General features: G+C 43.2%; 1 protein-coding gene across 1 annotated transcript; it reads right to left on the bottom strand.

Annotated features, from left to right (window-relative positions):
- Positions 1-2,907: 2,907 nt before the first annotated feature.
- Positions 2,908-9,339, bottom strand: LOC308366637 (proteinase-activated receptor 4-like). The gene is made up of 2 exons (XM_080840364.1): positions 9,108-9,339; positions 2,908-4,268 (listed from the first exon to the last, which is right to left on the bottom strand). The coding sequence occupies exons 1-2, from the start codon at positions 9,196-9,198 to the stop codon at positions 3,184-3,186; spliced, it is 1,176 nt and encodes a 391-aa protein (XP_080696490.1). The 5' UTR covers positions 9,199-9,339; the 3' UTR covers positions 2,908-3,183.
- Between the last annotated feature and the right edge of the window lie 6,547 nt (positions 9,340-15,886).

Here is a 15,886-nt window from a genome sequence, read left to right as displayed (position 1 = left end):
TGAAAAGAAAAGGGCACGATAAATCTGTAAGTTTGCCAAACTGTAAATTAGATCAATTTTATTCTTCATGTGAAAGAATGTTGTCATTCCTTTTAATTTCACTTAAGGCTGCATTACACATTGCTACAGCAAGATAAAAACAAGAACACTGTCTATGAACACTGTCTATTGTGTATTGTGAGAGTCATTTTGTTCTTTCTACACTCATTGTGTGATCCTCAAAAGTACTCCAACACTGAATAATACAAACCACATGTATTTCTATAGAATCTTCACATCACTATACAGCAGTGGCGGTCCGTGCATTTCACGACTGGGCCTTCAGCGATGTCCTACACGATGTTAAGTAAGGGATAATGTATTGTCCGGAGGTCATTCTACAAAAATAATTCCCGACGGGGCGAACAACACCCCGACGCGCAGCGGAGGGTGTTGTTTCGTACCGAAGGGAATTATTTTTGTAGAATGACCGACGGACAATACATTATCCCGCTTATTATACGGGTACTTGCCAAAAACGATAGAAGACATTCCTCCAACATACCTCTTTTTAATGATTTAGGTGCCGTTTCATGTGTCCCGTTTAGAAATAAATAGTTCTTCAAGCAAATAGAACTTTGAAGTTTCAGGTGTTGCATAGCAACCCATTACTTGCTGACTTCAAATTACTCTCTACTGTTGCGTTAAAATGACTGGACTTCTGGCGGAATGATATGAAAGATGTGAATTAGAAGTACAAAACCCGTTGCCAATGACAGCGGTGATTATCTTTGGCAGAGGTCTGTTAGCAGGAATTAATGTATGGGTATGACGTAGGGATGGCCCATTCAAATCAACGGTACTTTTTGGAACATTCTGAAGAGCCGTATAATAAACTGAGTGAATCCACCTCCTAATACTATCATTATGACGCCATGGCTCTCGAACCATTATATTTATACAGAAAGGCAGTATAAGTGAGCATTGCATCACCTTAACATAGTCGAGTACAACAGACTTTATTAATATTTCCGGAGCATTTAAAATCAATACACCCGTATTAACAATACATTAAGAGTAGTAAACTCTCAGTTATATGATCGCTTGGATATTATTGTCACAACTTAAAAATAAAAGGCGATTTTCAGGGATTAGTCTACAAAGTTTTATTAAGTCCACCGAAAGTAGCCTATGAGAGCTTAAACAAGTTTGTCCACTAAACATCGCATTGTCCCACCTGCAAAGCAGTTTCATTAAACTTCCCATCCTCACGATATCCAGTTTTTCTTGAAAGTTCCGTCTTGAAAATGGCGTTGTAATTGTATCAAAAACTGGAATTATCAAGTTGGTGTAAACTAGTTTATTTGAGTTGGTTAATGTAATTATATTTAGTCTTACCAATTGAAACAACTAGCATAATAAGCATTGAAACCGATGTACGTCGTTTTCACATTAGCCAGCTAAACTGAGCACTGAAGCACTGCACCGGTCTGCCTCAGTATCCAATCAAAGGACGTTTACGTGTCACGTTCAACGCGAGGAAAGAAATCTTCCGGGCCTTCTAGAACAGTGGTCCCCAACCACCGGGCCGCGGCCCAGTACCGGTCCGTGAGGCATCTGTTACCGGGCCGCGCAGAAAGAATAAATAATTTATATAATTTCCGCTGTATTCATTATTAGCGTCTGAAAGGTGTTTTATTTTGACTCTTTTCTAGGACATAATATTCGACTGTGCCTCTTGTCACGTCAAGACGCTTGTCTCGTTCACGTGATACGTCACTCAAAAAAATATGCCCGCAAACTAGCGAAAATGAGTACAAAACTAAAATCTTTGGAGAGCTTCTTTGCAAAGGTGAAAAGGCCCACTAAGGAGCCAGAAGAGGAGCCTACGACCTCCAAAAAAGAAAGCTTATTATAACAGACAATACCAGGAGTCATACTTAAATTACGGGTTAATCGCAACAGTTGATTCTCACGCACCAAGTCCGCTCTGTATAATATGTGGTGACAAGATAGCAAATAAGCCAATGAAGCCTTCAAAACTGCTTCAGCACATGGCGACCAAGCACTGATTCAGCGTTATGGTGAGTTGTATTTTTCATGCATTAACATTCGTAATACAATGGTGTTGGTCGCAAGTTAACGCCACTTCGCGTTACTGTTAGCTTTTGTATATAAGTAGACTCCATTCTATCGAACTCGCGCTTGCCTCACGGGTGTAATGATTTATTCACATCAATATGAATGGATGACATGACTAACAAGTGGTGGAAAATTACACCTTGAAGCCGGTCCGTGAAAAAATTGCCTACATTAAACCGGTCCGTGGTGCAAAAAAGGTTGGGGACCCCTGTTCTAGAAGGCCCAGTGTCGCCAACTCGAAATCTGATTGGTTGTCACAACTGTCTGTTTCAGTTCATTCAACTTAAATGAACTGAAACAGCCAGTTGTGAAAACCAATCAGATGTACACGGGCCTTCAATGTGAATTCTGAAGGCCTCAGGGAAGAATTCTGTTCTCGGGGAAGGTTTCTCGGAGCGTGGCAACACATGATAGCTGAAATATGATTGGATGAAAGCTCTAACATAAATTAACAACGCTGGAAGCTATGAAATGAAGATAATGGACTTTGGGGAATAATTGAATACATATTTATGAAAAGAAAATATTAAAATTAAATGTATTTATTACATTTATTTTCTGATGATGTTTAGGCCAGCAGAGAAGGCCTTGAAGGCCCTGACGGACCACCACTGCTATACAGAGTCAGTGTTCTGGCCTGCAGGGCTCCACTTGCCTTGCGTTACAGCTTCTACCGTAATTATCTCCCATGTTTTATATGGTCTTTACAATCACACCAATGTGGACCTTTAATGCCACGTCTTCACACGTTAACCACATAACACAATAGATACAACAGATGTCATTTCTTATAGCCGTTCCGAGTGAAATGGAGATTATATTCTTATAATACTTCCGGTTCCCTTTTCAGAGCTTTAGCAAGGCAGATACATGCATGTTAACACCAAAAGGTAAATGGCGCTGTATTTTTTCCCAGGCATCTAGTGTCTCCAATCGACCTCTGGTTCTTCCATCTGGAGAGAGCAGTCACTGGGAAGCACTTGCAGTCACATATACACCACTTGCGAAGCTTGCGATGCCCCAGTAGCCGTTTCTAGTCACCCCGATCCCGCACCCCTGCAATCAGGCCATACTCTCCTTCAACGCGGTGGCCTCAGGAATAACTATCACCTGGCCCGAGGTGGACAGCAGTGTCACCTTGGACCGAGAGGACACAGAGGTCGAGCGCGTGTCCTGCTTGCTGGAGGTGGACAGCAGTCTGGGCTTCCTGCAGAACAGCAGCTGCTGCGCCTTCTCCCGGAAGTCCTCAGACACGTAGTAGAAGATGAAGGGGTCCAGGCAGCTGTTGAAGGTGCTGAGTGCCAACGTTACCATGTAGGGGACGTAGAGGTTGCCCTCGCCCCCCGTGTCCGCACTCACTAACCTAGAGTAGTTGGAGTAGTGCAAGAGCAGTAGCACGTTGCTGGGCAACAAGCACACCAGGAACACCACTATCGTCAGCACGGTGACACGCACGGCGTGGTTGTAGCGCCGGCCAGCCTTGACTAGCGTGTGCAGGATACAGCCGTAGCAGAACACCACCACCAGCAGTGGCAGCAGGAAGCAAATGGTGAACAGGCTTGCAAAGTAGGGCAGGAAGAAGCTGCCCTGTATGTGCATGGGCAGCGCATCGTGGCAGGTGGTGATGTTGAGGGACTTGAGCGTGTAGCTCTGTTGAGTGGCCAGCAGGGGCGCCATGGCGGCCACGACCACCGCCCAGGCCGCTATGCACATGTAGACAGAGAAGCGGTAGCTGCGTAGCGCCCGCCCGCCGATCGGGTGCACCAGTGCCAGGTAGCGGTCGAAGGCGATCAGTGCCAGGCTCATCACCGAGCCGTAAGTGTTCCCGTAGAAGACGGATATCACCAGGCGACACAGGGGCTCGCCCAGCGTCCAGTTGTTGCCATGGAAGTGGTAGGCGATGCGGAAGGGCAGCACGACCAGCAGTAGCAGGTCGCAGATGGTCAGATTGATGAGGAGGATGGTGGATGGCTGCTTCTTGGTGCGGGATAGCAGCACCCACAGGGCCACCAGGTTGGAGGGGAGGCCCACCACGAAGGCCGCGAGGTAGAGGATGGGCAGCAGCACCGTCGTGTCATTGCCCTGGAGATGGTCCCGATCCACCTTGCTCACCTCGCTGCAGTTGACAATTGGTATGCTGCGCATCCCTGCGGCACAACAGCATAGGTGATTAGAAGAGATCAGCTTTATTAGCTTTATTGTTATTTTCATGTACACATGTTGGCATAAAAACAGGGGAATAAGGAGAATGAAATTATGTTTTCTCAAGGACCACACAGTGCAATACAGAACTTTAAAAACCCACAATAAATACCATTCAAAAGCACTTGATTTAGGCCTTAATGATATGTAAAACACTGTACAAATGAATTATATATATACATATACACACACACACACACACAGGGGCGCTGACTGGCGGGGAAAGGTGGTACTGATTCTAACGGCCCAGCCCAACGCAGCACGGCCCACGGCCCGCGGATGGCAATTAATAATATAATATTAATATTCTTGCCTTTTTTTTTTTTTTTTTTTAAATGTCTCATTACAAAGAAATGGTAATTGGAAATAAACGTATTAAAACTCACAACTGTCGATTTCCATAACGTTTTCGTTAGTGATTTAACATATTGTCATTTAACATATTGCCCTTCCCCCTGAGCTCTTGCGAAATGGTTCGGCCGCAACGCGCGATGCGTTGAATCGAACAGCATCCGAAATGCGAGATGCTGGCACTGGCAGGCAGCAGGTGTACAGAGCGGCTGGGCTGGCTGAGGTGAGGTCTTAACCTAGGGTGAGCAGACGTCCCGGTTTTACCGGGACCCTCCCGATTTTGAGTTGCGTGTCCCGCGTCCCGACAAAAACCTGTCGGGACGCTAATATGTCCCGGTTTACACCAACCACTATGAAATCATCCCGGTTGTCAGCGATTACATAGCCGATGTGGTCTTATTATAGCCTGATCATTATCTAAACCCATGTAGAAATACTAATAAAGTGTCCAGCGTATGATTTGAACAATGTGTGCGTGTGTCAGTCAATCAAAGTGGTCTGCGTCTGCATAACCTGTGCAACCAGCGTTACAATGTATTTGTTTCTGCCTAACGTCTCTTCAAGACAGCCAGGATTATAGCCATGGAGTTTAGCTCAAAGTAAACGGTGCAAGGAGTGAAATTGTAAGTAGCCTACAGGTAGTTACAGAATGTGGCTGTATCTGTTATCTGTTGTTGTTAACGATTGTTACCTGCTCAAATGTAGGTTTACTTGAGGTTAATGAAAGGGAATATTGTAATGTAGTGGGCTATGTTAACACTAAGCTAGCAAGCTAGCTAGCTATTTTGTTAGTGTGAACGAGCAAATTCGCAATACAAGAAATAACTACCGACATCTCTCTATTCTTTGCATTAATATATCTCTCTAGTATTTCGAAACAATAATATCAGTCCCTACCTATAGAATGTTGGTTTTTATAATCAGTTATTAATGCTAGTGAATCTTAATTTGACATAATTAAAGTGAATGCATTGGGTGCCTTCCATTTCAGCCCATTATACAATATATTTATCATTGATAATGAAGATTTATTTCAAATGGGCACCCGAAAAAATTGCCGTGCGCTGCGCGCACAAACACGCCTCTCTCCTAGAATCTTTCATAGGGCCCAAAAATCCTGGCAGCGCCCCTGCACACACACACATACATACACACACACACAAAAGGTTTTTCATATAACCCTACTGATGTTATCACCTGTAGAGAGCCGATCTGCCGCAGCTGAAAACAAAAACACAAGTCAAACTTGGTTGACATAAACTACAACAGACTTGGTTGTGAAGGAAAGCAATACTCATCAACATCAGGATGCAGGAGAATCAGTGTAATCCGTAGAGTGCGATACCAGACACCGAGTGAAAGGAGTGCATGGCATATGTAGTGACCGTGACAGGTGTGGGTGATCAGTATCCCGAGTGCGAACGCGGTGCACGTGAGTGAGTGGGAACCAACAGGGGTGTGGCTGGTGCAGGTTCGTGTTCTGACGTGACACATAGACAGTGGACCACACTCAGTGGCAGTAGCAGCAGAAATTCAGTCCAATAGTTGTGCAGGTGGGTTTGTTGAGTGTTGTATGGAACTATACATGCAGTGAGGTTTGTTAGTGTCCACTGAGTTTCAACAGCACAGGTAATCAAAGTGGACTGAGAGGAGAGCATGAACCAGATGACCTCTATGTTCATGTTAAAGTGTCTCCTGTTCCGCCATTATCCCGCTTGATGGGCGTGTGTGCTAATGCATCCTTTGGAAAATCCACAATCTGATTTGAGTTGTTGATACTTTCCTGTAATGTTCGGTGGACACTAACAAACCTATAATTTGTGACTAATGAATGCAATCATTCACATTAAAGGGAAGCAATGACCAAACTAGAAATGCATTTCTGCCAAGAAAGTGTGATTGCTCAAAAGAAGCAGAGGGTCACTAACTGTAAATGCATGAATCAGACGTAGGAGTAAAAGCCGTGCACAGGAAAAAGTGACATAATTTTGTTGAACAAACTATGCACATGGAGGTGCAGGCACTGGGCTCTGTAAAGCGCCTTGATGCAATTCTATTGTTTTGGCGCTATATAAATAACATTGAATTGAATTGAACATATATCGATAGAGACATCTCTATAGTGATAATTTCTATAGTCACTCAACATCAGTCAGCATCTCCTGTGCAAGGACACATTTATCACATAAATGCAAAATCTTTGTGTCTCCAAAACACAAATGATTTTTGTTAATCAATATGTTATATGTAGGTATGAGAGCTATCTGTTGGTGTACCCTTGTACATTCTGTTATAAATGCACATATGGTTTGTAGACAGATTGGAAATGAACGCGGTATAATTACAGGGAAACTGTGCCAGGTAAACAGAGTTGGTAGTGAGATAAAGCCATCTCCCTACGCTTTCTTAATGTTTCTATCATAGTATTATTGCTGCACACTTTTTGCAATAAAATGATGCTTATATCCTTATCGTATTATTTAGTGGCACAGTGGCTCAGGTGCTTGCACTGGCGCCTCACAGCAAGAAGGTCATGGGTTTGATTCCTGCATGGGGTGTTGTTGGCTCTGGGGGCCAGGTCCTCCCCAGACCTTCAGTGCTCAGGTGGGCTATCTCCTGGGCTTTTCTGTGTGGAGTTTGCATGTTCTCCCCGTGTTCACAAGGGGGTTCCTCCACTAAGAACCCCAACAGAAAAAACATGCAAAATAACAGAACACATGTCCATCCCTGACCAAAGATGGACAGTTCACTTCACCTGGTCCCTGGGCGCTACAAGCTGCCCACTGCTCCTGGGGTGTCCTTGAGGAAGGACAGTCCAGGATGGGAAAATGCAGAAAATAAATTCACTGCAACCTCAGGCCTGCTTGCGTGTTTGTGTGTGTGTCCAGTGTCACCTCCATAGTATATGCACGTCTGTGCTCCAGAGTGTCGTGTGTGCCATTAAAAACCTGATAAAGGTCTTAATTAATTAGTATTATATTCTAAGATTATCAGCCGTTACATGCTTTTGTGTTTACAGGAGTCATAGCTTTCTCCTCATCTCTATCATCCTAAATGAGTAATGTAGCCCCACAGAGCATATTCAGTTTGTCACTGCATACATTTGAAAGAGAGTGTTTTGTAGTTGCCTGTTTTCAATAGTTTACTGACTTATTGCCATGGCCTTCAACGGATTTATTGTCATTTCTGGGCCTCTTTAGTTAGCTAGCTGTTGTACTTACTTATAGTTATACTGCCAAATATCAGCCAACATATTGGCATAGTCTCCACTATCATAGCTAACCATAAATATGTTTTTTGGCGTGCTTGTAAATGATGGAGATTGGCACAATGGACGGTACATGCCACTTTACTGAAGCATTCCAGTTCACACACAGCATATAGACCTCCTACGTACAATAGTGCCAGCCAATCACAAGGGAACAAGATTAGACAAAACAACTAGACAGTAACTGGTAGCTGTTTATGCCAATCCCCCCCCCCAACTGTATACACATTTTCAGCATCATGAAACAACATCAAACACAAGAACAGTCGCACCTTACGAGTGTGGCACTCAATGTCAATACTATTATGAACTCCTAAGTGTTTCACATCAACTAGTCAGAGGTCCACTTGCAGAGGTCCACTTGCTGCCAGTAGGAGCTGAATACTTCTTTAGGGCTGTGGTTCTGCTTAAGGTTCCTTCCTGATTAACAGGGAGTTTTTTCTTGCCCCTGTCGCTGTTGTGGTTGCTCTAAGGGGGTCCAGGCACTGGGCTCTGTGAAGCGGCTTGAGATTTTTTGTTTTGTTTTGGCGCTCAAATTGAATTTAACTGTTTTTAAGACTATTAAGTAAAGTGCTAACTCTTACTTTGCTTATGACGAAACATTTTAAAAAGGTTTGACCATTGCACACTAAACAGCATGAGTGCGGCTTTATTTCCAGTTGTTCAAGCACAGCCACAGTACAACATGGAGTGGTAAAGTACTGACTTAGGCAGCAGCTTCTGTTTTTGGCTGGGGGGGATAGGGTCTTAGCTTGATTCACTCATAAAAATATATACATACACATGTGCACACCCTCAGACTGGTAGTAAATGTTTTGTTTTAATTAGATGTAAGCATTCAGCAGAAGCAAAAATACCCCGTCCCCTCTCTATTAGTACTGAGGGAGAGGACAGACTATACTGCCAACACATGTTTTTCCAGTTTCCTGTGGAACGCTTTCCAGTACAGTGCTCCTTAGCTCTCTCCCTACCCACTGTTCTGCTGAAAAAAAGTTGTCTTATTTGGAATGTCTATCTTTATGATCTGTCAGAAGCATGTAAACAAAGGCAGAGCGATAGACCAGGGCTTTTTCAGAAGTGTGGTGGAATGCACAAACACAGGTACAGTGAAACTGCTTGTACAGTGTTTGAAATGACAGTAAAAAGGCTGCTTAAAAAAACTTACATGGTTCACAGTCCGACTCGTTTGAAGATGTGAATTGAAATTGAAGTGCGGTGAAGAAGAGTGAGAGTGAGAGTGAGTAACACTGAGCCATAGTTTCTTCTTGTCACACAGCAGACACTGGAGTAATAGACCGGTGAGTATATCCACTTCTCCAAGGAGCTGCAGTGTTTAATCTCCAGGTCTGAGTTCTCTCTCTTTCTCTCTCTCTCCTTCTCTTGCCCGCCCCTGTGATTCCTACCGTTGGAAACTCTGCTTGTCTGAGTTTCACTCTGAAGCCCACGCAGGTATTTCTGAGGTTCAAAATCAACAGTCTGGTTCAAGTGGCTGCTGCCTTTCCTTTCTGCTTCCGTCAGAGAATGTTCACAGTCAGTCACACTTTAGAGAGTATTTTTGTCCGTCTTGGCTTTCCTCCTTATCCATATCAAGTCCAAGAAACTCTCCTGCTTGCTTTGCTTCACATAAGCGTATCAACTGTGAGCTCTGATCTCTCTGTCGCTCTCTCTCACATGCACACTCACCCACCCTCTCACTCACATTATCCCCTTTATATAACTGTGGGTCTGTATTGTCTCACTCTGTGGTGGTGTTGGTGGTGGTGAATGTGTGTGTGTATGTGTGTGTGATCGAGTGAGTATGTGCCAGTCAATGTGGGAGTATACTTCTCACATTTCCCAGACTGTGATGTCACAGATGAAAGTCACAAGGCAGCCAAATGTTTAACCAAGTCGACACGCCTAAAACAACAGGCTGGAAGGCTGAAACGTGTTGGAACTTCGTGGGACAAAAGAAAGTTTATAGTAAATATTGTGAAAAATATGATTAATCTGACTCTGACTGATATGATTAATGACCTCCAATATATAAGCTAGTGGCACAGTAATGTTAAATGGATGATTCATGAATGAACAGTTCACTACTACAATAGAAGGTAAGCTTAAATGTTATGAGTATCCACCAAACGGAATGTGGTTGGTAATAAGCAAATGCAACTGTACATAATAACAATTGAATAAACAGCTTGGAGGCCAATTAAAACAAATACACTTGAATGACCAAATAAACCTGAGAAACCATGAATGCATCCAATGTAATGCAAATCAAACCCAACCTGAATGAGTGAATACTATAAAGAGAGAAGATGGAGACGGGGGAGATAGCGAGAGAGAGAAGGATTGAGAGGGGGAGAAGGGGGGGTGGAGAGAGATAGAGATGGATAGATAGAGAAAGAGAGAGAGCATGAGACAAGAGTAAGAGAGTAAAAGCATAGAGATCTTAAAATGGTTGGTTAAATACTAAATACCATATTATCCATTTCCATGCACCCATCCAATAGTATTTTTATGGTCATAAGACCCTGCCCTATGGCTCAAGTAACCCTGGTTGGCTGTTTGCAGCTGAATAGTGCAGAGGTTTCCTAGTTGATGATTAGCGTGTGGAACTAAGTTAAAACTCTATTCAAATAATACAACTATGGCAGGTATTTCAGATCACAATGAAACTGCGATCAGACTGCTGCCAACATCACAACGACAAATGAAAGACTATGAATATACTACATTCATACACATCTGAATGGCCAGGGGCGTTTTGGCCTGCGCCTTACCAAGCAGGGCTAACTGGTGCTTCACGTGGTGTCAAGGTGGAAGGCAGGGTTAACGGAGACAGGTAAGAGGTTCAGTGCCAAAATAAGTTACCTAATCAATATTAAATGGCCTACACGCTACCAAATGACCTTAACAGAGATTTTAAAGTGGTAGCTTGATCAAGAGGGGAAGACTGAACAACACGATTGTAATACTTTTGACATTCTGACAGGGTTGATGGGCTTTAAATTTCGAGTTGCTCTGCAACTGGTCAGGATCCTGTTCTGTTTCCCTTTTGTGTTTCCTGACTCCTGACATGTGCTTTCTCCTGATTGTTTATGTTGTCATGTGCTTGTTGTGTTTGTCTTGTCTGGCCATGTGTTTTCTGTCTTTGTCCTGAGACTCCGCCCCCACCTGCCCTCTGCCACTTCCTGGTTTTTACCCTCACCTGTTCCCAATCATAGATATCCTAAAGGCTAGATGTCTCACAGTGGAGTATTGAACGTCCGCACAGGAGGCCAACTTGCGACAGGATAACTTCCTCGAGGGATCAGTGGTACGTTAGGTAAAGTCAGTGATCTTCACAATCGTTTACACTCTTATCTCGCTCACTGTCACTGACATCTGTCGGCCACAGTGCCAGGTCATCATCCAGTAATAACTCAGGGTCTTGGTCAGAGCTTCTGAAGCGATGGGACGGGAGAATACCGCCCTTTGTGTGATGAAACCTGGTTTTTCTACTCACATAAGGCTGGCTGCGCCCAGCTCTTCTTTGGAATTTGTTCATGATAATTGGTTGTGACACATCTCCCTCTTTTGCAAAAGATGAAGCGCTGAAATTCTGATTGCTGGTCTCTGTCTCATTATTATTAACGTGTTAATATTAATTTATCTAACATCCACTGAACTAACTGTAGCTTATATCTCCTTATCCTCTGCACTAGCTAGCCCGCTAGAACCAGGCTCTGAGTCGCGTTCTGGCTCCTTGTCAACCGGTGGTGGTGGCGGCACAGAAACTGTAAAAAACGTTGACAGCTTCGGCAGTGTGGCGATATATTTTTTTGTTTCCTCTTTCTTTTTCTTTTTCTCCCAACCACTCGCATAATTCCGCTTCATCTTCCTTTCAAGTTGTTATATGAATTAGACTTTCTGATCTTTTTTTTTTCCCCTTTTGTTTATTTATTTGTTTGTTCAAACATTATTATAATTTACTATGATAATAGTGCGGGTGCTTCTGGTCTGTGGCCGTGGGCACTGCTTGTAGGTGTGTGTGTGTGGGGGGGGGGGGAGGGGGCAACTCGTCAGGGGACTTCTGCTGGTTGGAGGCCTAAGGCAATTGCCTACTCCGCCTCTATGGTAGGTCCGCCACTGTTTATGTATAAAACACAGCTGGCCCAAATGAACACAATATGCATGGATGTTTATTTACCATCAAATTCAGATTGGATGATCATTATCCCTAATTAATGCAAAAAATGAATATAGTTTAGCCCAGTCACTGTAGTCCCAGCCATGTTATGAATAACCTTATGCTAATGCTTAGAATTTCTATTTTCTTTTGGTAAATTAATTGTTAATGTCCATTATACAGTGGCATGAAAGCGGAGAAATGTACCTTTCCACAACTACCATTGTGCAACCAATTACAACTAATGGTTAGAAATAAATACAAAATAAGAGCTAGCCCCGTGTTACAAACATGAAGCAGATATACACTATATAAGTGGTTGGATTACAATAACGTGTGTAATGATTTTTTGGATCTAAACATATTTCAGTATAAAACTCAGCTGTCTTAAATGATGGTGACAGTTCTAAGGGAGGAATTCCCAGTGAACTCCAGCGAGTGATGAGTCTTGATCAGCATGACGATATGACACTTGTGCTCAGACGGGGACCGGCGGAGGTGGGTTGTCCATTCCAGGAAATCTCGGACGATTAATTCTGCGCAATCATGGTGTAACAAGGTTTCCCATGAAATGCTGATTTCAATGGAAACTGTGATCTTGTCCTTGCTTTTCCTGTGTGCTGAGGCCTACAGGCTGAGGCCTTGAATACTCTCTTGCTGAGGCAAACCACCTGTTTGTGTACTGATAATCATGCACACTGCTCTACTCTCAAGGACATATTTTGAGATCACTGCAGCAGCTTCTGAAGCGATGGGACGAGAGAATACCGCCCTTTGTGTGATGAAACCTGGTTTTTCTAGTCACATAAGGCTGGCTGCGCCCAGCTCTTCTTTGGAGTTTGTTCATGATATTTGGTTGTGACACATCTCCCTATTTTGCAAAAGATAAAGCGCTGAAATTCTGATTGCTGGTCTCTGTCTTATTACTATTAACGTCTTGATATTCATTTATCTAACATCCACTGAACTAACTGCAGCTTGTATCTCCTTATCCTCTGCACTAGCTAGCCCGCTAGAACCAGGCTTGGAGTCGCGTTCTGGCTCCTTGTCAAACGGTGGTGGTGGCCGCACAGAAACTGTAAAAAACGTTGACAGCTTCGGCAGTGTGGCGATATATTTTTTAGTTTCCTCTTTCTTTTTCTCCCAACCACTCGCATAATTCCGCTTCATCTTCCTTTCAAGTTGTACTAACGTTCAACGTTCACTAACGTTCATTCCTCTTTAGCGGTGGAACAGTCCATTGTTTGTAGTGCAAAGGGGGGCGGCGGTAATATGAATTAGACTTTCTGATCTTATTTTTTTTTCCTTTTGTTTATTTATTTGTTTGTTTAAACATTATTATAATTTACTATGATAATAGTGTGGGGGCAAGGATGGGCAACTGGCGGCCCGCGTGCCGCATGCGGCACGCCTCTTCATTTATTGCGGCCCGCCGATACGTTTTCAAAAATCAAAAAAATGCTTCATTCTGTTGACAGACTTTTACTTTGACATCATTCAAAATGCACGTCTCGTGGTAAAGGGAACAGCTATGACCGTAATCTAGCACCTTGCTAACATAGCTCCTAAGTTTCCTAAAGGCACAGAGCTATGCAAGCACAACATAAATACTTTGAATCGTCAGTCAGAGAAGCAGACTCAGCTTTTTCGGAAATTACTCTGAAAGTACTCTGAAACGGTCACGTTGGCATCGTATCAGGTGGCAGGGAATAGTCATATAGTGATATAAAAGTCATGTAGTGAGGGAGAGTTTGTGAAGTCTTGTGTACGTGATGTCGTTGCTATCCTCAACCCTGAAAATTACGGATCATAGCGGTCTGTGTCAGACCTGCAGCTGTCAGGCACGGAAATTGAACAGAGGATATCTTTAACAACTTAATTGAGACAAAGTTATGTACAGATCTTCAGAAATGCCCTCTCAAAAGTTTCCTTGGCCCTGTCAAGCTAAAAAGGCACCGGATGCCTAAAAGAGCCCGGGTGATGTAATGTTGACTTTCGAACGACTCTTGAGTGACAGTTGCTATGCCAACGCCAATACGTCACCCGGGTCTTTATCGCTCATAACGCGATTTACTTCAGAGCATATTGCATTGAACTTCGCTACCTGAGACCGGCTTGCTTGTATTTGACCTACAATAAACCAACCAAAACAACCATTTGATGTTTGACTTTGGTAGGAAAGTTGTTGATTCGCTAGTTTATATAAATCAAATGTATGTATCAAAGTAAGCACATTCCATCAGCTAGCTAGCTCGTGCTAGTGTCTTGTTAGCTTGAAGCTATTCATCTGTTGTTGTGCTTAAATTAAGACACTCCTTAATGTGTTGTGATTTTTAGACATATCTGACGGCACCCACAGTTACATTTGAACAAAACAGTGCATTGTTTGCACAACATTTTACTAAAGAACAACGGGGGATTGCTAGCTTTGATATGCTAGCGGACATTGCTAACTTACAGAATACCATCAGGCAGGTGTAGCTAAAACTTTTTAGTCGCTTAATATTGTGCCTAAACGGACACTTTGTACCCCGACACTTTTTGGCTATCAGTCAGAGAGTCTCAAGAGTTGTTCGAAAGCCATCAGCTACTTTTTAGTCGCTTAATATTGTCGCACAAAAGGAGGAATTGCTATTAGCAATATAGATGCGGGGTACGCGGTGACCGGGTACGTAATGCTAACGTTGGCATAGAAACTGTCACTCAAGAATCAACATTACGTCACCCGGGCTCTTTTAGGCATCCGGTGCCTTCTTAGCTTGACAGCCCCACCAATAAAACTATTAAAAAACGTTTTATTTTGAGATCGTCAAATTCACACTTAATATAACTGCGAATCGAGTAGCACAGGAATCCAGCCTGTTTGAGACTGCAATGGGAAGCACACGCCTCTGTTTGGTCGTGATTGAGTGAGTGAACAGACGGTGATAACGTTTAGTAAACAGACTTGGACCAACAGTCCGACCCAAACTGGTGAAAGCTTCCATAATCGGCTGCTGGATATAAAGGTGATGAACACGAAGTTTAAAATAGTAAAAGAAACTAAATGGTTAAATCATCTCGAGTTAATTCTAGATGTCATGGCTCTCTTGTATCATGCCGTTCATTGATCCTGTGGTTATGCTACCTTACTCAGTTGAACTCTATACAACGTTAACCTACTCACTTGAGCTGCAAATCCCTACCATACTACAGTATAATTATCACCTTTCTCAGCAGATGTCTTCAATATGTTTATTTTTGTGTCATATTTTAAATCTACATTTGTTAATTTCTCTTCCTAAAACTCACTTTTCTAGGGGAAAGCCTGCCCTAGAGTGGGAATCGGCCCTCTGGTAGCGATAAAGAAAAAATGTGGCCCTCTCCATCATTAAAGTTGCCCATCCCACACTGTGGGCGCTTCTGGTTTGTGGCCGTGGGCACTGCTTGTAGGTGTGTGTGTGTGGGGGGGGGGGGGGGGGGGGGCAACTCGTCAGGGGACTTCTGCTGGTTGGAGGCCTAAGGCAATTGCCTACTCCGCCTCTATGGTAGGTCCGCCACTGTTTATGTATAAAACACAGCTGGCCCAAATGAACACAATATGCATGGATGTTTATTTACCATCAAATTCAGATTGGACATTATCCCTAATTAATGCAAAAAATTAATATAGTTTAGGGGGGGGAGAATGAATATATGTTAGCCCATGCAGTCACTGCGGTCCCAGCCATGTTATGAATAACCTTATGTTAATGCTTAGAATTTCTATTTTCTCTTGGTAAATTAATTGTCACTGTCCATTATACAGT

Source organism: Sprattus sprattus (assembly GCF_963457725.1).
Source record: "Sprattus sprattus genome assembly, chromosome: 6".
Taxonomy (NCBI): Eukaryota; Metazoa; Chordata; class Actinopteri; order Clupeiformes; family Clupeidae; genus Sprattus; species Sprattus sprattus.
This window is presented reverse-complemented; position numbering and strand designations above follow the sequence as displayed.

What these genes read in the sequence shown, in the direction of transcription:
- LOC308366637 (XM_080840364.1), bottom strand. Translation starts at nt 9,198, where the DNA reads ATGGCTCAGTGTTACTCACTCTCACTCTCACTCTTCTTCACCGCACTT. An exon ending in CGAGTCGGACTGTGAACCAT is followed by an intron (nt 4,269 to 9,107) that starts GTAAGTTTTTTT and finishes GTTGTGCCGCAG; the next exon opens with GGATGCGCAGCATACCAATT.